General features: G+C 50.7%; 1 protein-coding gene and 1 pseudogene across 41 annotated transcripts in view; both read left to right on the top strand.

Moving 5' to 3' along the window:
- Window positions 1–24,810, top strand: part of LOC144576556 (uncharacterized) — a 537,019-nt gene that overhangs the window by 111,491 nt on the left and 400,718 nt on the right. For 26 of the 41 annotated variants that reach the window (XR_013527075.1, XR_013527049.1, XR_013527037.1 and 23 more), the window contains 2 exons: window positions 139–401; window positions 935–1,039. Coding sequence is in view for 2 of the 41 variants with exons in the window: in XM_078350265.1 (XP_078206391.1) it covers window positions 22,232–22,303; window positions 23,417–23,505; window positions 24,245–24,303 (220 nt within the window). In the remaining 39 variants the exon portion in view is untranslated. Of the gene's footprint in view, window positions 1–138; window positions 402–934; window positions 1,040–3,612; window positions 3,846–5,662; window positions 5,786–7,162; window positions 7,244–13,955; window positions 14,124–14,627; window positions 22,304–23,416; window positions 23,506–24,244; window positions 24,304–24,810 lie in introns of all 41 variants that reach the window. The other 15 variants (XR_013527079.1, XR_013527077.1, XR_013527074.1 and 12 more) reach the window with 9 other exon arrangements.
- Window positions 5,044–5,141, top strand: LOC144579651 (U6 spliceosomal RNA; annotated as a pseudogene).

Here is a 24,810-nt window from a genome sequence, read left to right as displayed (position 1 = left end):
AAAAACCTGGGGACCGCTGCGCTTGAGCACTCACAGACAGAAAAACACGAAGCTCAAGTCTTAGCATAAGTCACCTTCTAAGATCCAGAGAGCTTCCACGATAGCCCAAACACAATTCCTTATTTCTTGTTTCCACAGGGTTATTATTGAAAATCAAACACAAACTTAAAGGTGTGAATTGCTGAATTACAATGACAGTTGAATTCACTGCATCTCCAAGGTTCTCATGAGAACATTGGGGCACTAATAGGTGAAGAATGGGATTTTCTTTTTGAGACCGTCTCCCTCTGTTGCCCAGGCTGGAGCACAGCGATGTGATCTTGGCTCACTGCAGTCTCAACCTCCCGGGCTTAAGCTATCCTCCTGCGTCAGCCTCTGGGATAGCTGAGGTATGACCACAGGTATGAGCCACGACACCCAACTAATATTTTGTGTTTTGTGGAGATGTGGTTTTACCACATTGCTCAGTCTGGTCTTAAACTCCTGGGCTCAAGACATCCACCCACCTTAGACTTCTAAAGTTTTGAGATTATAGGCAGCAGCCATCATGCCTGGCCCTGTTTTCTTTGGTACTGGTTTAATTTGAAGGCCTCCAATTGTCTTCCTGACTTCTAGGCTTGCTCACTTCAGCCTATTCACTGAAGCCAGAGGAATTTTCCTAAAACGCTAATTTGGGTCAAAATGGTTCTTGATTAAAACCTGCTGGTGACTGCCCATTGCCTTTAAGATAAAATCAAACTAATTTGGCCACAGGGCCTGGTAAGAGCTGGCCTCGGCTTACCTTTCCAGTTTTATCCTGCACCACCCTCCCCATATCCCTACCCTCCAGCTACATGGAATGTCAGTTTCTTTGGGGGACTTTACTGGTGTCCTTCGGGAAACCTTCCTTTACCCTCATCATCACTCTTTGACTCTCGTCTTTGCTCATCTTTAGCCTCAGCCGAGGTGTCTCACCCCATTCTCTATGATGCGACAAGAAGCCCCTTGGGAGCATTTCAGTCTCACTCTGTACTTCTGTCATTGTGCTCCTCACAGTCTGGTAAGTGTTGGCATACGATTGCTATATTAGTCTATTTTGCATTGTTATAAGCATACAGATGAGGCTCAGTAGTTTATAAATAGAAAAGGTTGGCCAGGCATAGCAGCTCATGCCTGTAATCCCAGCACATTGGGAAGCCGAGGCAGGTGGATCACAAGGTCAAGGGATTGAGACCATCCTGGCCAACATGGTGAAACCCCATCTCTACTAAAACACAAAAATTAGCTGTCCTTGCTGGTGCATGCCTGTAATCCCAGCTACTCAGGAGGCCGAGGCAGGAGAATTACTTGAACCCAGGAGGTGGAGGTTGCAGTAAGTCTACATTGTGCTACTGCACTCCAGCCTGGATGATAGAGTGAGACTCCATCTCAAAATAATCATCATCATCATAACAAACGTAGCTAGGTATGGTGGTCCATGCTTGTAATCCCAGCTACTTGGGAGGCAAGATCGCTTGAGCCCAGGAGATGGAATCTGCAGTGAGTCATAATCACCTCACTTTACTTTGAGCCTGTGTGACAGAAGTGAACTTTGTATCCAAAAAAGAAAATAGTCATTGGGGAAAAAGGACTAAACAAGCAAAGGTGTCAGGAGAGTCCTGTGAATGTGGGTCATGTCAGCAGAGTGTAGGGACTACTGGGCAGGAGGGACTTGAAGAATGGGGTAGTGGAGACAAGGTCATTCATCCTAAACAGTTTGCCCTGTAGCATGTAGATCAAATATCCCATGTTGGCTGCTGGTGACTGAACTGGGCTTCCTGTTTCTGTGTTTGGTTTGACCATCACAATGTTGAAAAACCTTTGAAGTGAATACCTTGCCATTTGCTACAGTTCCTCCTGGGCTCTGTCATTACTCCAGCCTCCTTTCTTCATGTAGGTTACCTGATATGCTGAAACCTGTGTTTCCTCTCTCTGCAGATGGGTGGGTAGGAGGTGATTTAAGGAGGAACATTTAATATATAAGATTTTATATATGTATATATATGTGTGTGTGTGTGCGTATATATGTGTGTATATATATATATGTGTGTGTGTATATATATGTGTGTGTACATATGTGTATGTGTGTGTGTGTATATATATATATATATGAAAGTAAATAGACTGGGTGTGGTGGCTAAAGCCTATACTTCCAGCACTTTGGGGGGCCAAGGCAGGAGGATTAGTTTGATCTAGGAGTTCAAGACCAGCCTAGGCCACATAGTGGCCTTCTCTACAAAAAATTTAACAAATTAGGCATGGGGCATACACCTGTAATTTCAGTTACTTGGTTAGGCCGAAGTGGGAGGATTGCTTGAGCCCAGGAGTTGAAATCTGCAGTGAGCTGGGATCTCACCACTGTGCTCCAGTCTTGGTAACAGAGTGAGATCCTATCTCAGAAAAAAAAAGAGAGAGAGAAATAGATCCAGCACTGGTGGGAGTATACTTTTGAGTGCTCTTTAGGAGAAAATTGTATTTTAATTTTTTTTCTTAAGTTTTTTATATTCTAGCAAACCATTTCTTCAACAAGGAGAAATAAATGTCATCCAAAGAGCCCTAGGAGCAAGGGCAGACTCAGAAAGTCAGAAGCACTGTAGTCATTTTGAGCAGCTTCTATCTTCGGACTGCTAAGCTGGCCAGTGCCAGGCTGGGTCCATTTTTTCTCCTCTTCAATTTCTTAAACTGAAAGAGTCCTGCTAGAATCTGAAGTCAGATCTGTAGGTCAGCATGGAGTCAGCAGTTTGCTATGTTGTGAGGTCTTACCCCAGGAACTACAGAATACAAAATGCAAGAGAAAGCTGGAATAGAGCATCTCTCAGGGAAATGAGAGCCAGAGATACGGCAGTGCCCTATGGAGACAGCCAGCCTTGTGGAAAGGCTGTACTTTGGTTAGATGTCCACAATCTGGAATGTGACCTTCAATATTATTGGTCCACAAACTCCGGTTTCTCATTTTTCCTGCAGAGGTCAGTGTCGTAGGGAGTGGTTCATCTTAGCAGAATTTCCTGGTTTTCATGGCAGGTGTTCCATTTGTTAATTGACAAAGGAGGCATATTTCTCCTCTGGTAACCAGAATATTTATGTCCTTTCCCTCGGGACTCCCTTGAAGGTTCTTGGGAAACTAAGCAGAGGACGAGGAAAGGTTGTGAACACGCTTGCTGGTCCCTTCCTGTCCTACAAAAGAGCACACCTCTTCTGTAACCGGAAGACCCTTTACATTAGTCAAGGCTGGACAGACTGAGGGGTGTGTGTGTGTAGACACGGTCTCACTCTGTTACCCAGGCTGGAGTGTAGTGGTGAGATCATTGCTCACAGCAGCTTCCACTTCCTGGGTTCAACTATCCTCCCACTTAAGCCTCCAGGGTAGCTAGGACTATAGGAATGTGCTGCCATACCCAGCTCATTTTCTAATGTTTTTTTTTTTTTTCCTTTTTTTTCTAGAGTTGAGGTTTCACTGTGTTGCCAAGGCCGGTCTTCAACTCTTGGCCTCACGAGATCCTTCTATCTTAGTCTTCCAGTGGGCTGGGATTATAGATACGCGGCACCTCACCCGACCTGTGATGAGTTTTTGACAATGTCATTCCTTTATTACAGAAGCACCTAAGCTGAAGAGTCCCTTGAGAACAAGTACTATCCTGTGGTTTCATAACCTTTCTTCCATTTGTGGTTCTTGCCGAGTTAAATTTAAAGTGCATCTTATCAAGATGGATAAACCCAACTTTTCCAGAGCTGGAGTATAGAAAATGGATGGACATATAAGTCCCACTCACCCATAGCCAAGGCGTGGAGACCTGAACACACCTGAGCCCTAGACATCACATTTCATTGTGAGTAGCTCTGAGATAACACTTCTGGTTGGTAAGAGCCCGCTGGCAATAGTTGATGTAGCAGCAAGTGAAGGAATAAAGAGTCAAGAAAACATTTTCTGTTCCCAATTCTAGCATTAATTTGATTAGATAATTATTCTCTGAAGAATTTTCATATGCCACAGTTGTGACCCAATTCTCAAGTGAACTGAAAAATTATATTTAAAAGTCAACCTTCTCTCACTCTGGTGCCCAGACTGGAGTGCAGTGGTGCAGTTATGGCTCACTGCAGCCTCAACCTCCTGGACTAAAGCAGTCCTTCCTCAGCCTCACAAGTAGCTGGGACTACAGATGCTTGCATGGATTTTGGTCTACGTGGATATTGGGGAGCTGGAACCAATCTCCCCATATACCAAGGGACAAATTGTATCTGTTTTGTTTACTTTTGTTTTTGAGACAGTCTTTCTGTTGCCTAGGCTGGAGTGCAATGGCACAATCTCAGCTCACTGCAACCTCCACCTCCCAGGGTTAAGAGTAGGCTAAGATTACAGGTACCTGCTATCATGCTGAGCTAATTTTTGTATTTTTGTAGAGACAGGGTTTTATTATGTTGGCCAGACTGGTCTTGAGCTCCTGACTTCAGGTGATCTACCTGGCCTCAACCTCCCAAAGTGCTGGGATTACAGCTGTGAGTCACTGTGCTGGGCCTTTTTTTTTTTTTCAAGGTGGAGTTTTGCACTTTCTCCCAGGCTGGAGAGCAATGGTACACTCTCAGCTCACCACAACCTCCACCTCCCAGGTTCAAGTGATTCTCCTGCCTCAGCTTCCAGAGTAGCTAGGGTTACAGGCACCACCGCACCTAATTTTGTATTTTTTAGTAGAGATGGGGTTTCTCCATGTTAGGTCAGGCTAGTCTTGAACCCCTGACCTTAGGTGATCCACCTGCCTTGGCCTCCCAAAGTGCTGAGATTACAAGTGTGAGCCACCGCACCCAGCCTCTATCTGTTTTTACAGTTATGCTGTTAAATACATGATGTTCCAAGACAGTGGTAAATTTTTAATGACCATTTTTAATTGAGTGGAATTTCCATAAAAATAATAAAAGTAGCAGCTAATATTTACTGAGCTGTTACTAGGTACCTATAAGTACCATAGATTTTTAAATTCCCCATAACTCTTCCTGATTTCGCTTAACCGCTCTATCTGAAATTACTCATGCTTGCTTCAGTAGCACATATCCTAAAGCCGGAATAATAGAGAGATTGGCATGGCCTCTGCAAGAATGACGTGCAGATTTGTGAAGTGTTACGTATGTTTTTAAAACGGAAAAATATTACTCTTAGATTTACTGTGTTTGTGCATATGACCTTTTGTTCAGGTTGAATTGTATCCGAAGATGATATTTCCAGCCAGAAATGAGATGACTGTGAGTCACAGGACATTAGCATTCTTGTTATACTTGGTGTAAACTGCCGAGCTTTCAGGCATGGTGGCTGTCGGCCTATAATTCCAGCACTTTGGGAGGCTGAGGTGGGAGGATCGCTTGAGGCCAGGAGTTGGAGGAGGCAGTACAGTGAGTCACTGTATTCTTTTTTAAAAATTTCCAAGCTTTACCCTGGTGGAAGGCTTGTATACAATTTAAACATCACTGATAGTAAAAGAAAATGCCCATTTCACTGCACCTTTGCTGGCACAGGGTACAATAACAAGTTATTTTTTGTTTGATCATTTTTAGTAAATAAAAGATATCATTAATACTTTATTTTTGTTACATTTGAATATATATTTCCTTATATTACTTTATTAGCTTTCTTTTTCTCTCTTTCTTTCTTTTTCAGATGAAGTTTCACTCTTGTTGCCTAGGCTGGAGTGCAACGGCACAATCTCTGCTGACTGCAACCTCCTTCTCTGGGATTCAAGCCATTTTCTTGCCTCAGTCTGCAGAATAGCTGGAATTACAGGCATGTGCCACCATAACTGGCTAAGTATTTTCAATAGAGACAGGGTTTCTCCATGTTTGTCAGGCTGGTCTCGAACTTTGTACCTCGTGATCCAACTGACTCAGCCTCCCAAAACGCTGGGATTAGAGCGTGCCCAGCTAGCTTTCTTTTTTGCTCCCCCTCCTTTTTTGGGAGACCAAGTCTCACTCTGTAGCCCAGGCTTGAGTATGGTGGTACAGTCTCGACTCACTGCAGCCTTGACCTCCTGGACTCAGGTGATCCTTCCACCTCAGTAACTGGGACTGTAGGCCCATGCCACCATGTCTGGCTAATTTTTTTGATTTTTAATAGAAACAAGGTCTTGCTATGTTTCCCAGTCTGGTCTGGAATTCCTGGCCTCAAGCAGTTCTCCCACCGCCCCCTCCCAAAGTCCTGCTATTATAAGCATCAGCCACCAAGGTTGGGCTGTCCATGTCTTTTCTGTTTATTTGTAGAGTTAACATGTCTTTTACTAATTAGATGATCTGTATATTTAATCTTTTATTAAATTATAAAAATAGTAAATACTTTTAAATGAAGAAGTGGAAATTTTCCTTTACTCTTTAGACCCATAATCTTGTCTCAGGAAATAATTGGCCGTATTGTTCAAATACATATGGGCTGATTGAATATCGCTTCTCATTTTCATGTTTTGTGGACATCTGTGTCAATTTCTATTGATGTATCTGAATCCTTTTCATGGTTGCATAATGTTTTAGTATATGGATATATCACAAATAGCCATTTAGGCTCCTTCTAATATTTGCTTTGAGCTCTTTATGTCATGAAAAATTAACCTCCTCAGCAGGTGTGGCAGCTCACACCTGTCATCCCAGCACTTTGGAAGGCTGAGGTGGGAGAACTGCTTGAGGGAAAAGGATTACCACCAGCCTCGTCGACATAGCAGCACATTGTCTCTAATAAAAATTAAAGATAACGTGAGCTGGACATTGCAGTTTACAGCTGTAATCCCAGCTACTGGGGAGTCTGAGACTGGAGGATCACTTGAGCCTAGGAGGTCGAGGCTGCAGTAAGCTATGATCACACAACTGCATTCCAGCTTTGGTAACAGTAAGAATGTGTTTCTTCAATAAAATAAAAATCAGGTTGGAAGATTGCTGAAGTCCTGGAGGTTGAGGCTGCAATGAGCTGTGATTGTACCACTGCGGTCCAGCCTAGGGGATAGAGCAAGATTCTTTCTCAAAAAAGTAAAATAGAATAAAAATAAACCCTTTAGCATATTTCCCAGTAACACTTTCCCTCTTACGTTTTTCCTAGAAGCTCTTGAATTTTGTTTGCTTTTCACATATCTTTTAAAACTTTTATGGGATTTCCTGATTCTTTCTTTTATTTTTAAAGAATATCTGTTTGTCACTTCCGGCTGGATCTACCAGGAAAGACATCAGAGTTCAGGAGGAGACTTGGCATCATGTTATTCAGGTACAAAAAGACTCGGACAATAACTCAACAATGATCAAACAATAGTGCATGCGTCAAGTGCAATGGGAAGCTTTTCTGGAGAGTGGGAGAAGCTTCCAGATAAGGTGACAGTGAAGCTGGCTTTTGAAAGATGAGGAAGAGTTGTGTGAGAGTAGGGAGCGAAGGGGGATGTGGAGGGATGGGGAATGGTCAGGGAAACCAGCAGTTTAAAGACCTGGACAATTAAGATGGCACATTTGGTTCAGGGAATAGGGAATTAAGTGTGGCAGGAATGCTTTGGAGAGACAGTAATTGGCTTGTATGGAATTTTGCCTGAGAGACCTCACTACAGTTTCTAATCTGGTGATGTTATCATCCATCTCTGTTTCTGTCAGATAGTTTGGAATAGGTGTGATGATCACAGTAACATCAAGCATAATATTTCGTGAATTCTCACAAAATTCCAGGCAGGTACCAGTTATCCCCATTTTCTGAATGAGGTGATAAAGACTTAGGGATAATGAGTGATTTGCCCAAGCTCACATGGATATTGAGCTGAGTCAGATGTAGGGACTGGTTTGACTTTAATGCTTGCTCTGTTTATGAGCACCATGTATTGCTTCTCCTATGCAGTTAGGCAGGTAGGTGAAAGAAAAGCCCATGTTTCTCTCATCACACACTTTGACTGACTGTGTGTGTGGAGCTTATACACCAAATTCTCCAGTGTTCTGGATATTAACTGGGTATCCCACAATGTTCTTCTGACACTACCTGGAGCTGGCGCAGACCCTGCAGGTTAGGCGTTTAGTCCCGTGAGACTACCCTCACTTTAGATGCCAATTGCAAATATTAGGTTTTGGCCTGTACTTTTGACCAACCTATTACAAATCAGAGGTTCTCATGACCCCCTTCTTTGATTTAATCATGTGCTGGAACAGCTTATAGAACTCAGAAAAATAGTTTATTATTTTTTTTTCTGAGACAGGGTCTCATTTTTTTGCCCAGGCTGGTGTGCAGTGTTGCAGTCATAGCTCACTGCAGCCTCAACTGCCTGGGCCCAAGTGGTCCTCCTCCCTTCCTAGTAGCTGAGACGACATGCCTGCACCACCACATCTGGCTAATTTCTTTTATTTTTTTTTTAGCGATGGGATCTTGTTTTGTTGCCCAGGCTGGCCACAAATTCCTGGGCCCAAGTGATCTTCCCACCTTAGTCACTTAAAGTGCTGGGATTACAGATGTGAGCCACCACATCTGGTGAGTTCATTTTCTATTCCTGGTTCACTGTAAAGGATATGTCTCAGAAACAGCCAGTGAAAGAGATGTGCATGCTGGATGCAGTGGCTCATGCCTGTGATCCCAGCGCTTCGGGAGGTTGAGTTGGGAGGATCGCTTAAATGCAGGAGTTTGAGTTCAGCCTGGGAAACATGGTGAAACCCTCTGTCTATAAAATACAAAAATTAGCTGGGCATGTTGATATGTACCTGCAATCCCAGCTACTGAGGAGGCTGAGGCAGGAGAATCACTTGAACCCAGTATGCAGTGGTCGCAGTGAGCTGAGATCACGCTACCGCACTCCAGCCTGGGCTGCTGAGCAAGATTTTTTCTCAAAAAATAAATGAATATAAATAAATAACTAGGTGTGGTGGTGTGCACGTGTTGTTCCAGCTACTAGGGAAGCTGAGGTGAGGATGCATTGAGCTGGGGACTGGGGAATCGTAGGTTGTGGTGAGCTGAAATTGTGCCACTGCACTCTAGCCTGGACAAAAGAGCCAGACCCTGTCTTTAAAAAAAAAAAAGAGGAGAACGAAAGGAAGGAAAGGGAGAAAGAAATGAAAGATGGATGCCCAGGGGAAGGTAAGTGGGAGGTGCACAGAGCTTCCATGCCCTCTATTCAACATGCCGCCCTCCCAGCACCACCTGTATTCAACCAGAAGCTCTGCAAACCCTGTTGTTCAGGGTGTTTACAGAGGCTCGATTATGCAAGCATGATGGATAAAATCTTTGGCCATTGATAATTAAGTCAATCTTCAGCCACTCTCACCTCCTGGAGTTCGGCAGGTGAGGCTAAAAGTTCTAAGCCTCTAATCATGTGGTTGCTTTCTCTGGCAATCAGCCTTCCTCCTGAAGAAATCCAGGAGTGTGCACCCACCCAGTCATCTCAACCACATCCCCAAATGCATTCTTAGCATGCTGGAGATCCCAAAGTTCTTAGAGTCTCTTGTGTTAGAAAGCTGGGATCAAGAGCAAATATTAAAACTAAAGATGCTCCTATCACCTCTACCACTGAGGTCTTTATTAGCATTCAATAATAAAGGGAAAGGAACCAGGGACAGAGAAGAAATTATTTATTTTCTTTTTTTTTGAGACAGAATCTCCCTGTGTCATCCTGGCAGGAGCACAGTAATATGATCATAGCTCATGATAGCTTTGACCTCCTGAGCTCAAGTGATCTTCCCACCTCAGACTTCAGAGTAGCTGGGACTACACATGCATGTCACCCATGCCCAGCTCATTTTTGTAAAGATTAGATTTAGTCATGTTGCCCAGGCTGATCTGAAACTCCTGGACTAAAGCCATTATTTCACATCAGCCTCTCAAGTAGCTGGGACTGCAGGCGCACACCACCATGTCGGGCTGATAATGATTTTTATGCTTTCCTAGAGGTGGGATCTCACTCTGTTTTTCAGGCTAGTTTCAAACTCCAGGCCTTAAATGTTCCTCCTGCCTTGACTTCCCAAAGTGTTGGGGTAATGGGTGGGATCCACCATGCCCAGCAGTCAGAAAGATCCTTATAAAAGAAAGAGGTTAGAAGAGTGAGAATTGGAGCAGGAGATGTGTAGGTGGAAGCAGAGTTAGAGAGGCAGATTTGCAGATGTTTCACTTCTGGCTTTGAAGATGGAGTTAAGGGCCACGATCCAAGGAATGGGGGTGGCTTCTAGAAGCTGGAAAAGCCAAGGGAACACTTTAGAGCCTCCAGAAGGAATGCAGCCCTGCTGACACCTTAACTTTAGCCTTAATAGACCTAATTTGGGCTTCTGATTCCCAGAAGTGTAAGTTGGTAGATTTGTGGTATTTTAAGGGACTATTGTAGGGTAGTTTGTGGCAGCAGCAAGAGGAAATAAACATGACGCCAAGCATCGTGGCTGATGTTGGTAATCCCAGCACTTTAGGAATCCCGGCAGGAGGATCACTTGAGGCCAGGAGTCCAAGGTCAGCCTGGGCAACATAGTGAGACCCTGTCTCTACAAAACATTAAAAGGACCGGGTGTGGTGGCTCACTCCTGTAATCCTAACACTTTGGGAGGCCAAGGATCACCTGAGGTCAGGAGTTTGAGACCAGCCTGGCCAACATGACAAACCCCCATCTCTACTAAAAATACAAAAATTAGCCAGGCATAGTGGCACACACCTGTGATCCCAGCTACTTGGGAGGCTGAGGCTGAGGAACCACTTGAACCTGGGAGGCGGAGGTTGCAGTGAGCTGGGATTGCACCATTGCACTCCAGCTTGGGCAAGAAGAGTGAAACTCCATTTCAAAATAAAACAAATTAGCCAGGCACGATGGCATGCACCTGTCGTTCCAGCTACTAGGGAGTCTTGAGGTGGGAGGATCAGTTGAGCCTAGGAATTTGAGGTTGCAGCGAGCTGTGATTGCACCACTCCGCTCCAGCCTTGGTGATAGAGTGAGATCTTGTTTTTTTTAAAAAAAAAAAAAAAAAAACGGGAATGGGGACAGATTGCAATGTTGAATAGAAAGGTCAGGGGTGGCCTCCTAAGTGAAAATTGAGCAAAGACTTGGAGGGGAAGGAGCTGGCCGAGGTGCTGAAGGAGGAGCATTGTGGGCAGAAACAACAGAATAAAGAGTCTGAGGCTCTGGAAGGAGGCCAGTGGAGCAGGAGACGGGGAGAGGATTAGCGGAGGAGGCCATGGAGTTGCTGTGTGGGGATCAGTATAGCTGGTGTAAGCCCTGGGAGGTTATTCCTGGGGCTTTGGCTTTTACTATGAGATGGGAACTGTGGGAGGGTTCTGAGCAGAGAGGTGACATGATCTGTCTCCTGATATAAAAGCATTCTCTGGCTGCTGAGTTGAGAAAGACTGTGGGAAGATTTGGATGGAAGCATGGGGGTCAAACTGTGGTAACATCCAGGTGGAAGATGATAGTGGTCCTGACCAGGGTCATGGTGTTGGTGAGAGATGGTCAGAGGAGAGTAGGGGAAGAGTCCAGGGAGTTGCTGGGTGGGGATCTTCAGTACACGGTGAAGACAGTGAACAGGATTTCCTGACAGACTGGATGTGGGGTGTGAGAGAAGGCAGGGGTCGAGGTTGAGTTTGATTCTTATTGAATTATTAAGTAATTTTTAAAAACTCTACTGCCTTTCCCAGTGTTACCAAATGTGGGATGCTAGATTAAAGAAATCTCTTCAGGCTCAATGCAGTGGCTCATGCCTGTAGTCCCAGATGTTTGGGAAGCAGAGATGGGAGTATCTTTTCAGGACAGAAGTTCAAGACCAGCCTGGGCAACGTAGCAAGACCTCCTCGCTACAAAAATATTTTTCAAAATTTAATAAAATAAATGTAGCTAGGCATGGTGATGTGTACTTGTAGTCTCAGCTACTCAGGAGGCTGAGGTGGGCAGATGTCTTGAGGTCAGGAGTTTGAGGCCAGCTTGGGCAACATAGCAAGACTCCTCACTCTACAAAAAAAATTAAAAATTAGCCAGGTATGGTGGCACTCAACTGTAGTACCAGCACTGGGGAGCAGAGGCAGGAAGATGGCTTGAGCCCAGGACACTGAGGCTGCAGTGATCTATAAGTGCACAACGGCACTCCAGCCTGGGTGGCAAAGCGGGACCTTGTCTCACAATACAAATAAAGTGATGAAATCTCAAATCAGAGCCTTTTGGCTCTGCAGCCCTTGCAACCCTGGAGCCATGCAGTGGGGTTTTTATCACTGGGAATGAGGAGACCCCTTCCCAGTGTTGTTGCCTGACTAATCAGTGTTTTAAAAAATATGTTAATCGGTCCGGGTGCAGTGACTTAGGCCTGCATTCCCAACACTTTGGGAGAATGAGGTGGGTGGATCACGTGAAGTCAGGAGTTCAAGAGCAGCTTTGCCAACATGGCAAAACCGTATGTCTACTAAAAAACAAAGATTACTTTGGGAGGCCGAGGCGGATGGATCACAAGGTCAAAAGATCGTGACCATCCTGGTCAACAAGGTGAAACCCTGTCTCTACTAAAAATACAAAAAATTAGCTGGGTATGGTGGCACGTGCCTGTAATCCCAGTTGCTCAGGAGGCTGAGGCAGAACTGCCTGAACCCAGGAGGCGAGGTTGCGGTGAGCCGAGAAGGCGCCATTGCACTCCAGCCTGGGTAACAAGAGCAAAACTCCGTCAAAAAAAAAAAAAAAAAGAAAGAAAAGACAAAAAAACAAAGATTAGCCAGGCATGGTGGCAGGTGCCTGTAATCCAAGCTACTTCAGAGGCTGAGACAGGAGAATCCTTTGAACCGGGAGGTGGGGCAGAGATTGCACTGAACCGAGATTACATGTTTCATTCCAGCCTTCGGGAAAGAGCGAGACTCTGTCTCAGAGAAAAAAAAGGATTACTTATATTACTACTTAATAATTTTATTATTGTTTAAGATGGAGTTTTGCTCTTGTTACCTAGGCTAGAGTGCAATGGCATGATCTTCACTCACTGCAAACTCTGCCTTCTGGGTGTAAGCAGTTCTCCTGGCTCAGTCTCTCAAGTAGCTGGGATTACAGGTGCCTGCCACCACACCTGGCTAATTTTGTATTTTTTAGTAGAGACAGGGTTTCAGCATGTTGGAGGGCTAGTCTCAAACTCTTGACCTCAGGTGATCCACCCACCTCGGCCTCCCAAAGTGCTGGGGTTATAGGCATGAGCCATCTCGCCCAACCAGTTTTATTATTAATAGGTAATGAATAAAATATTTTAAAATGTTTGTTTTGTATTAGTTATAATACCATGTAACGTTTTTATTATTAATATGTAATAAATAATAGTTTTAAAAGTTTGTTTTATTTTTAACTTTAATGTAATTATTTATGTAAAGAAAAAGTCTTAGAAATCTTACATAAAGTTAAAAAATGTAACGGGATGCTAGACCCCAAAAGATTTAGCAGCATTACTCTGAGAACTTCCAGTTTAGAAATATACAGAGTAAGCCACATACAACTTGCTACGTGATCTATATTTTTTTCTTTTTTGTTTTAGGATATGGGGTCTCACTCTGTCACCTAGGCTGGAGTGCAGTGGTGCAATCACAGGTCACTGCAGGCTTGCACTCCTGAGCTAAGGATCCTCCTGCCTCAGCCTCCTTAGTAGCTATACATGATGACACCTGGTTAATTTTTAAATGTTTTCATACACATTGGATCTCACTTTGTTGGTCAGGCTGGTGTCAAACTCCTGGCCTCTAGTGACTTTTCCATCCCTGCCTCCCATCCTAGAGGCATGATCCACCACAACGAGCACTTGTTCAATTTTCTAAGAAAATCAAATTTTCTAGAGTAAGCCTGTGGCAGGAAGATAAAAGTAAAAAACAGAAGAATACATTCTAATGATTTATTCCCACATATTCTTTTGAAAGCAAGAACTTTTAGTAGACACATATTTTACAAAGGCAAAGAAACAATGTTTTACAGGTACTTCAACACACACTGTCATGTTCTTACTTCTCTGACATCAGTTCTTTTTTGTATTTTTAGTAGAGATGGGGTTTCACCATGTTGACCAGGATGGTCTCGATCTTCTGACCTCGTGATCCAACTGCCTCAAGTCAAGCTCTACAGGCCCACTTTGAGCCTTCCGACGACCTGGACAGACCCAGCTCTTTCCTCCCAGTGGCCTCTGCAGGCCTAGCTTTTGCCTCACAGGTATTCCTTGAACAGGTTTCTGCTTGCCTCCTGGTAGCCTTGAGAAGCCCAGGTGTTGCCTCACTCTAACCTCATTAGGACCAGGTCACAGTGGCCTCTCCAGACCCAGCATCTGTCCCCTGACAGGCTGTCCAGGCCAAAACGTCTTCTAGTCACCGTCTTCAGGCACAGCTTCTGTCTCACACTGGACTCTTTAGGTACAGCTCATGCCTTTCGGCGGCCCCTTGAGGCCCAGTTCCTGTATCTCTGTGGCCTCTCCGGACTGAGAGATTTCTCAAATCTGCCATTCCAGGTCCAACTCCTGCTTCCAGTCGGCCCCAATAGGCTTAAACTCTGCCTCACAGCAGACACCCCAGGCCAAGCGTATGCCTCACCACAGTGCCCCCAGGCCAAGCTTCTGCCTCGGCAGCATCTGCAGGCCCAGCTACTGCCTCCCAATGGCCTGTCTAGGTGAAGCTCATGCATCACAACGGCCATTCTGATCAAGCTTTTACTTTTTGGCAGCGTCTCCAGGCCCAGAACTTCCTGAAGTGGGCCCTCCCATGCCCATCATTGGCCTGCTGGCATCCTCTCTGGGCCCAGAACGTCTTCAGGTAGGCCTTTTGGGGCCCAGCTCCTCCTCTCAGCTGTGTCTACGGGCTCAGCTTTTGAATTTGCCTCACAGCAACCTCTGGGGACTCGGTTCCTCCCCAGCTTCTGGTGTCCTTTATAGGCCCGAAAGCTCAGGATCTCCAGGCCCTCCCAGCTCATGTCTCACGCTGGCCTCTCCAGGCTCGGCTCCTGCCCTCCCAGGGCATCTCCAGGCCTCAGACGTTCCCGAGTCGGCTTCTGCTGGCCCGGCTCCTGCTGCCTCATCATGCTGGCCTCGGGAGGCCCAAGCATTGGGTCCTGAAGTTTATCTCTGCAGGCCCAGCTTCTGCCTTCCCGGCAGCCCCCCAACATGGGCTCCTCCAGGGCAAGCTCCTGCCTCCCAACGGCCACCTGGGACACAGCTCCTGCCTTCTGTCAGCCTCTTCGGGAGGCCCAGCCTCTGCCTCCCTACTGCCGGCCCCCACACACCCGGATCATCATCCTGGCTGCGTCTATCTGCCAGTGTTTTGCCCCCTGGCGGCCTCTTTTGACTCGGCGCCTGGCCACCTCCCGACGGCCTCTCGTCTGTCGGCCCGAAGCTTCCTCGGGGATTTCGGGGTGTCCCTTCTGCCTCCCGGTGGCCTAGACAGGCCCAGCTACATCCTGACATCGGCCTCTCCATGCCCACTTCTGGCCTCCCTACAGCACCCCCAGCACCATCCACTGTGTGCCGGCCGCTTTCCCAGGCCAAGATCCTGCCTACCTCCTGACTTCGTCCACAAACCCAGCGCCTCCCTCACACTGGCCAGTTGAGGCCCAGCTTGGCCTGTAGCACATGTCTCTGGACCCAGATCTCACCTGGTGCTGGCCTTGAGTCTGAGCCCAGGTCCTCCCTCGCACCGGCCTTTCTCGGCCCAGCTCGCCTCTCATAAACTCTCCGGCCAGCTCCTGCCTCCCAGCGGCCTGTCCAGGCCCGAAGCTTCCTCTCCGGGCCCAGCCTCTCCAAGCCTGGCTCCTGCCTGCGCTAGGCCCCTCTGGGCCCAGCCTCCACCTAACAGTGGACCCTCCAGACCCAGCTTATGGCCTCATCGTGGTCTGCGCTCAGCCCAGATCCTGCCTCTGTGGCAGCCTGTCTCCACAGGCCCAGCTCCTGGCCTCCTGGTGGCCCCCTCGGGCCAAACCGGTGCCCCCAGGCGGCCCTCTGTGCCTAGCGGTGGCCTTCTGGCATCCTCTCCTTGTCCAGAACGTCAGCCTCTTTGGTCCCAGCCCCTCCTTCTGGCAGCTTGTTAGGGCCAACCTTTTGTCCTCGCCTCGCAGCAACCTCTGTTGCTCGGCTCCTCCCTAGCTCCTGGAGGCCTCTGTAGGACCAAAAGCTCAGGCCCTCGATTCAGGCTTTCCAGGACTACCCAGCTCATGCCTCATGCTGGCCTCTCCAGGCTCAGGTTTTGCCCACCCAGGGTTCCTATAGGCCCCAGATGTCCCAGAGTCGGCTTCTTCAGGCCCGGTTTTGGACTCCTCCTATTGGCTTCTGCAGGCCTAAGCATTGGGTTCTTAATTTGGCCTCTGCAGGCCCAGCTCCAGTTCTACTGGTGTCTCCTCCCCATGGGTGCAAACGTCATCATGTGGTTTCTTCTAGGGCCAGCTCATGCTTCCCAAAGGCCCCCTGGGCTTAGCTCCTGCCTCCCATCAGCCTCTCCTTAAGGCCTAGCATCTGCCTCGGTACTGGTGGCCTCTCAAGGCCTGGATCCTCCTCCTGGCCACGTCTACGGGCCCAAGTTTTGCTCCCGGCAGCCTTTTTTTTTTTTTTTTTTTTTTTTTTTTTTTTTTTAAGAGATGGAGTTTTGCTCTTGTTTCCCAGGTGTGGGTACAATGACGTGATCTCCGTTCACCTCAACCTCCGCCTTTTGGGTTTAGGCAATTCTCATGCCTCAGCCTCCTGAGTAGCTGGAGTTACAGGCACACGCCACCATACCCAGCTAATTTCTTTTTCTTTTTTTTTTTGAGACAGAGTTTCGCTCTTGTTACCCAGGCTGGAGTAGAATGGTGCGATCTAGGCTCACGGCAACCTCTGCCTCCTGGGTTCAGGCAATTCTCCTGCCTCAGCCTCCTGAGTCGCTGGGATTACAGGCACCTGCCACCGTGCCCAGCTATTTTTTTTTTTTTTTTTTTTGAGACGGAGTTTTGCTCTTGTTGCCCAGGCTGGAGTGCAATGGCGCGATCTCGGCTCACCGCAACCTCCGCCTCCTGGGTTCAGGCAATTCTCCTGCCTCAGCCTGCTGAGTAACTGGGATTACAGGCACGCACCACCGTGGCCAACTAATTGTTTTTTTTCTTTTTGAGATGGAGTTTTGCTCTTGCTGCCCAGGCTGGAGTGCAGTGGCACGATCTCGGCTCACTGCAACCTCTCCCTTCTCGGTTCAGGCAATTCTCCTGCCTCAGCCTGCTGAGTAGCTGGGATGACAGGCACGCACCACCATGCCCAGCTAATTTTTTGTATTTATAGTAGAGACGGGGTTTCACCATGTTGACCAGGATGGTCTCAATTTCCTGACCTCATGATCCACCCGCCTCGGCCTCCCAACGTGTTGGGATTACAGGCGTGAGCTACTGTGCCTGGTCCCCAGCAGCGTCTTTCGGCTCGGCTCCTGGCCAGCGCCCGGAGGCCTTTTGTCTGTCGGCCCAAAGCTTCCTCAGTGTCCCTTCTGTTGAGGCCACTGGGAGGCAGAAGGGACGCCCGGAAGGCCCCACCTGAGGAAGCTTTGGGCCAACAGACGAAAGGCCTCTGGGAGCTGGCCAGGAGTCGAGCCAAAAGAGGCTGCCAGGGGCAAAACTTGGGCCGGTAGACGTGGCCAGGAGGAGGTGCTAGGCCTGGTGTGGCTGCCAGTAGGGAGGCAGAGGCTGGGGCTCCTGGAGAGGCCACCTGATGGGAATCAGGACCTGGGTTCCAGGGGCCACTGGGATGCCGGAGCTGGCCCCGGAGGGGACCATGTGATGATGTATTGTGCCCAGGTTGGGGGGTGCCGCCGGAAGGGCAGGAGCTGGACCTGCAGACGCAGACTTCATGACCCAATGATTGGGCCTCCCAAGGCCAGTGGGAGGACAAAGCAGGACTGGGCCTCAGGGCCGAGCTTTGGAGTCCCCCCAGCCTCCCCAGCCCCAGCTGCTGCCTGCTGGCTGCTTCCGCAGGCCAAGATCCTGCCTGCCTGCCTGCATCCCGGCTGCATCCACAGGCCCAGCGCCTCCCTCACACTGGCCAGTTGAGGCTCAAGTCATGCCTTTGCCGGACGTCTCTGGAGCCAGCTCTCACTTTGTGCTGGCCTTGAGTCTGGACACAGGCCCTCCCTCGCACCGGCCTCTCTTGGCCCAGCTCACCTCTCATAAATTCTCCGCCAGCTCCTGCCTCCCAGCGGCCTGTCCAGGCCTGAAGCTTCCTCTCTGGGCCCCGCCTATCCAGGCCTGGCTTTTGCCTGTGCTAGGCCCCTCCAGGCCCAGCCTCCACCTCTCAGTGGACCCTCCAGACCCAGCTTGTGGCTTCATTGTGGCCTCCGCTCAGCCCAGCTCCTGCCTCTGTGGCAGCCTGTCTTCACAGGCCCAGCTTGTAGCCTCCCGGTGGCTCTCTTGGGCCAAACTGGTGCCCCCAGGCAGCCCTTCCATGCCCAGCATTGGCCTCCTGGCATCGTCTCCTTGTCCAGAGTGTCTTCAGGTCAGCCTCTTGGGGCCCAGGCCCTCCTTCCGGCGGCTTCTAAGGGCCAACCTTCCATTCTCGCCTCGCAGCAACCTCTGTGGACTCGGCTCCTCCCCAGCTCCCGGAGGCCTTTGTAGGCCCGAAAGCTCAGGCCCTCGACTCAGGCTCTCCAAGACTACCCAGGTCATGCCTCACGCTGGCCTCCAGGCTCAGCTTCTGCCCAGCCAGGGTTCCCATAGGCCCCAGATGTCCCAGAGTCGGCTTCTCCAGGCCCGGGTCCAGACTCCTCCTGTTGGCTTCTGCAGGCTCAAGCATTGGGTTCTCAATTCGGCCTCTCCAGGCCCAGCTCCAGTTCTCCTGGCATCTCCTCCCCATGGGTGCAAAACATTGTCACATGGACCCTTCTAGGGCCAGCTCATGCTTCCCAAAGGCCCCCTGGGCTTAGCTCCTGCCTCCCATCAGCCTCTCCTGGAGCCCCGTCCTCTGCCTCTGTACTGGCGGCCTCTCCAGGCCTGGATCCTCCTCTTGGCCTTGTCTACGGGCCGAAGTTTTGCCCCTGGCAGCCTCTTTTTTTTTTTTTTTTGAGATGGAGTTTTTCTCTTGTTACCCAGGCGTGAGTGCAGTGACCTGATCTCGGCTCACCTCAACTTTTGCCTCTTGGGTTTAGGCAGTTCTCCTGCCTCAGCCTCCTGAGTAGCTGGGATTACAGGCATGCACCACCATGCCCAGCTAATTTTTTGTATTTTTTTTTTTGAGACCTATTTTTGCTCTCGTTACCCAGGCTGGAGTAGAATGGTGTGATCTCGGCTCACCACAACCTCCGCCTTTTGGGCTCAGGCAATTCTCCTTCCTCAGCCTCCTGAGTAGCTGGGATTACAGGCACGTGCCACCGTGCCCAGCTAATTTTTTTTTTTTTTTTTTGAGATGGAGTTTTACTCTTGTTGCCCAGGCTGGAGTGCAATGGCACTATCTCGGTTCACCGCAATGTCCGCCTCCTGGGTTCAGGCAATTCTCCTGCCTCAGCCTCCTCAGTAGCTGGGATTACAGGCATGCACCACCATGCCCAGCTAATTTTTTTTTTTTTGAGGTGGAGTTTTGCTCTTATTGCCCAGGCTGGAGTGCAATGGCACAATCTCAGTTCACCACAATGTCCGCCTCCTGGGTTCAGGCAATTCTCCTGCCTCAGCCTCCTGAGCAGCTGGGATTACAGGCACACACCACCATGCCCAGTTAATTTTTTGTACTTTTAGTTGAGACAGGGTTTCACCACGTTGACCAGGATGGTCTCGATCTCCTGACCTCGTGATCCACCCATCTCTGCCTCCCAAAGTGCTGGGATTACAGGCGTGAGCCACTGCACCTGGTCCCCAGCAGCGTCTTTTGGCTCGGCTCCTGGCCATCTCCTGGAGGCCTTTCATCTGTCGGCCCAAAGCTTCCTCAGGTGGCACCTTTCGGGCGTCCCTTCTGCCTCCCAGTGGCCTCAACAGAAGAGACACCTAGAAGGCCCCACCTGAGGAAGCTTCGGGTCGACAGACGAAAGGCCGAGCCAAAAGAGGCTGCCTGGCTCAAAACTTGGGCCGGTTGATGTGGCCAGGAGGAGGTTCAGGCCTGGTGAGGCTGCCAGTAGGGAGGCACAGGCTGGGCCTCCTGGAGTGACAGCCTGATGGGAACAGGACCTGGGCCCCGTGGGGCCACTGGGATGCAGGACCTAGCCTCGGAGGGGACCACGTGATGATGTATTGCACCCACGTTGGGGGGTGCCGCCGGGAGGGCAGGAGCTGGACCTGCAGACGCGGACTTCATGACCCAATGCTTGGGCCTCCCGAGGCCAGCGGGAGGACAAAGCAGCACTGGGCCTCAGGGCCGAGCTCTGGAGTCCCCGCAGCCTCCCCAGCCCCAGCTGCTGCCTGCTGGCTGCTTCCGCAGGCCAAGGTCTTGCCTACCTGCATCCTGGCTGCATCCGCAGGCCCCGTGCCTCCCTCACACTGGCCCGTTGGGGCCCAGCTTGTGCCTGTGGCAAACCTCTCCGGACCCAACTCTCACCTCACACTTGCCTCGAGTCTAGGCCCAGGTCCTCCCTCACAGTGCCCTTCTTCAGCCCAGCTTGCCTATCACGGTCTCTCCTGGGCCAGCTTCTGCCTCACGGTGGCCTGTTCAGGCCCAAAGCTTCTTATCCGAGCCAGGCCTCTTCAGGAGGCCCAAAGCTTCTGCCTGCACCAGGACATTCTGGGCCCAGTCTCCATTTTTCAGTGGACCCTCCAGGCCCAGCTTGTGGCATCACAGTGGCCTCTGCTCAGGCTCAGCTCCTGCCTCTGCGGCAACCTGTATCCACAGGCCCGGTGGCACTCCCGGGCCCAGCGTTTGCCTGGTGGCATCCTCTCTGGGCTTAGAACGTCTTCAGGTAGGCCTCTCGGGGCCCAGCACCTCCTCTCGGCAGCATCTATGGGCCCAACTTCTGAATTTGCCTCACAGCAACCTCTGTGGACTCAGCTCTTGCCCAGCTCCCGATGGCGTTTGTAGGCCCAAAAGCTCAGACTTGACTCAGGCTCTCCCGGCCCACCTGGCTCATGCCTCACAAGTGGCCTCTCCGGGCTTGGCTCCTGCCCTCTGAGGGCATCTCCAGGCCCTAGACATTCCCGAGTCAGCTTCTGCAGGCCCGGCTCCTGCTGCCTCCTCCTGCTGGTCTTGGGAGGCCCAAGCATCGAATCCTGAAGTCAGCCTCTCCAGGCCCAGTTCCTGCCCTCATGGCGTCTCCTTTTCATGGGTGGAAAACATCCTCACATCGGTGCCTCCAGGGCCAGCTGTTGCCTCCCAACGGCCCCCTGGGGCCCAGCTTCTACCTCCCCTCAGCCTCTGGGAGGTCCAGCCTATGCCTCCCTTGTGGCGGCCTCCCCAGGCCCAGATTCTCCACCTGGCCTCATCTACTGGACCACGTCGTGCCTCCCGGCAGCTGCTTTTCGCTCGGCTCCTGATGAGCTTCCAGCAACCTTCTGTAGGCCTGAAGCTTTCTCAAGTGGGGCTTTCTGGGCCTCCGTTCTGCCTCGCGGTTGCCTTGACAGGCCCTGCTACCACCTGACATTGGCCCCTTTTGGCCCAGCTCTGGACTCTCCGCAGCCTCCCCAGCACCAGCTGCTGCCTGCTGATGGCTTCCCCAGACGAAGATCCTGCCTGCCTGCATTCTGGCTGCGTCCACAGGCCCAGCGCTTCCCTCACAGTGGCTCATTGGAGCCCAGCACTTTCCTCACAGTGGCTCATTGGAGCCCAGCACTTTCCTCACAGTGGCTCATTGGAGCCCAGCACTTTCCTCACAGTGGCTCATTGGAGCCCAGCACTTCCCTCACAGTGGCTCGTTGGAGCCCAGTGCTTTTCTTACAGTGGCTCATTGGAGCCCAGTGCTTTTTTTACAGTGGCTCATTGGAGCCCAGCGCTTCCCTCACAGTGGCTCATTGGAACCCAGCGCTTCCCTCACAGTGGCTCATTGGGGCCCAGCTCATGCGTATGGCAAACCTCTCCAGACCCAGCTCTCGTCTCACTTTTGCCTTGAGTCTAGGCCCAGGCGCTCCCTCGCAGGGGTCTTCCTCAGCCCAGCTTGCCTATCAGACTCTCCCGGGCCAGCTCCTGCCTCCCGGTGTCCTGTCCAGGCCCAAAGCTTCCTTTCCGTGCCCGGCCTCCCCAGGCCCAGCTTCTGCCTGCGCCAGGCCCATACCGGGCCCAGCCTGTGACTTTCATTGGACCCTCCAGGCCCAGCTTGTGGCATCACTGTGGCCTCTGCTTAGGCCCAGCTCCTGCCTGTGGCAGCCTGTATCCACAGGCCCCACCCCCAGCCTTCCTGTGGCCCCATGGGGCCAAGCTGATGCCTCCCGACGGCCCTCCCGGGCCCAGCATTTGCCTGCTGGTATCCTCTCTTGGCCCAGAACGTCTTCAGGTAGGTGTTTTGGGGCCCAGCTCCTCCTCTCTGCCATGTCTATGGGCTCAACTTTTGAATTTTCCTTGCAGCAACCTCTGGGGACTCAGTTCCTCCCCAGCCCCTGGCAGCCTTTACAGGCCCGAAAGCTCAGGCCCTCTGTCTGATCACAGCTCAAATGGGGGAAAAGGAACTAATGTTCTCAGGCTCTGGTCACCTAATTCCTGCCCTCCTTTGCAGGGTGGGTCCCAGGGATACCACCGACACTGGCTGTTTGTTCACTTGCTAGCACCACCTGGCAGGTTCCTCCCTGGGGCAGACTGATTCAGGTGCTTCCCTTTTCTGGTTTCCTGGCTTCAAGCCGGCGCTCTGCAGCTTCACAGTGAAGCTCAGCCGACAGTACAGAGAGCTCAGGGACCAAGAGGCTGGACAGTGCCAATGGTGGTTGAGGGTCCTGGCCTGAGTACAAGGACCATTTCATGATTATTGTTGCCATCACAAAGAGCAGTGTCCGTCCCATAGCACAGCCTCAGCTCCTCTTTTTTTTGCTGTGTCCCAGGCCTTAGAGGGGCTGCCATCCTCAGGGCCGACAGCTCTACAGCTTTACCTGCTTGTGTGTAGAACAGCTTTACAGAGGTTAGGACACAGCTCAGGGTCACACTGCAAACGATTAAGCCACGGTCCACCCTAGACCTGGTGCCTCCAGAGCCTCGGTTCTCTTCATGCTGAAATCCCTACTGGACTTCCTGGCAATTTCTAGCTCCTCTGCAAGGAGTGAGCTCTGGGTCCCAGCCTTTGCCCTTGGTCCCATCACAGCCCCCAGCCATCTCCCCATGGCAGCCCTTCATCAGACACAAGCTACAACCCTCCACAGAGGACGGTCTTGCCAGCCCCCAGGAGAGATGCTGACCCTGGTTGACTGTGACCATGATTGGTGTCCAGAGGCACTGGCAGCAGAAACGTCAAGCTGCCATCAAGAGTAATGGGCTTGTTTCCCTGTGGGCACTGGCGAGCCAGCTGGCCTTGGTGCCCATGCTGGCCAGTGGAAATTGTCCCCTCCAATAGTAAGAAGTGGAGACCCAGCCTCTGAACTCACAGGGGCCCCTGCCTGACTGGCCGCCTCCCTCTCTGCAGCTGTGGCATGAAGCTGAACGTGGACTACCTGCTGGAGATGCTTTGGGAGTACTTGGTCCTGACCTGCATCTACACCAGGAAGAGAGGATGTGAGTTACACTGCATGTAGCTGAGAAACAGGCTGAGCTTCATCCTCCCTAAAAGGCTGTTAGGCCTGTGGGAGGTGCCCAGAGATCCCGGCACCAGCTGTGGCCTGGCTTATTTAGACACATCTCAGCTCTTTTCCCTTCTCAGCACTGGGCACTGCTGGTTTTGAGGGTGCCCTGGTGGGGCAAGGCTACCTCGGGGTCCTCACTGGCTGCAGCAGTTAGTGCCATCCTGACCTCTCCTCACAGTGACAGACCCCACCGCAGGAGCATTAGTGACCTGAATCCACAAGAGCCCTCCCCATGTCTGACCCCCACCCATCCTCCTGATTGCTGCACACACACATATGCCCTGGGGTCCCAGCTGCTGAATTCGGAGCACTTTGCATCAACCCTGACCTTGGCAGCAAGGAGCGAGCTAGTTTCCCTCACGAGACTCCAACACCCCTTTGGGTCCTGCCCGTTGAGTCTAGATCCGGGTCTCTGTCAGTGCTGTCACAGCAGATGGATGGCAGGCAGTGTGATCCTGGACTTTGATTTATTTTGAGTCACTGTGTTCAAGTAAGGCTTGTAGAAGATGGCGCAGGGATATACGCGGAGGGCGTGCTGGATATTGGGGACATTAGGCCAAGGCAAGGAGACTGAAAGGGCCTCTGCAGCCATCTCTTCCCTCGGGCAGAATCATGAGGTGGCAGTGTGGGTTTTCGTGTGTGGTTGACGCTCTCCCCATCTCGCCCTGCAGAGAGGCCGGACTTCACAGATGCCATCATCCTCCGGAAAGGGGCCTCAGTGGAGCACGTGGTGAGTTGACAAGACCTGCCCTAACAAGGGGCGGGAGCTCTGTATGCCCCTTGGAGCGCTGTTCTGCCTGAGGTGCCCTGGGCCAGGGGTGGGCTCTGCTGGTCTCAATCTCAGATGATGACACTCAGGCTCTGGAGTTGGACAGTCTGAGGCTGCGTCTGCAGTACCGCTTCCTAGCCATGTGCTGTGCCTCCAACCTCTCCTTTGAGGTGGGATGTGCTGCCTGCCCCCCTGGGTCGTCAGGAAGACACGTTGGATGAAGTCCAGCATGTAGGGCACTCAGCACACTGCCTGTAGTGCATAGATGCCAGTAACCCTGCTCCCATGCCGTTCAGGCATCATCCAAGGAGTGGGGAGTGGCGCTGGCTCAACACAGAAGTCAGGACAGGTTTCAAGGAGGCCACCTGAGCTGGCTTGTAGAACTAGCAGGTCTGGCAGTGAGGAGTTGGGGTGGGGAGCATCCCAGATAGGGGAGCAGGCATGCACAGGCCCCAGAGGAGGTGCTAT

This window comes from Callithrix jacchus, chromosome 15 (genome assembly GCF_049354715.1).
Source record: "Callithrix jacchus isolate 240 chromosome 15, calJac240_pri, whole genome shotgun sequence".
Lineage (NCBI taxonomy): Eukaryota > Metazoa > Chordata > Mammalia > Primates > Cebidae > Callithrix > Callithrix jacchus.
This window is presented reverse-complemented; position numbering and strand designations above follow the sequence as displayed.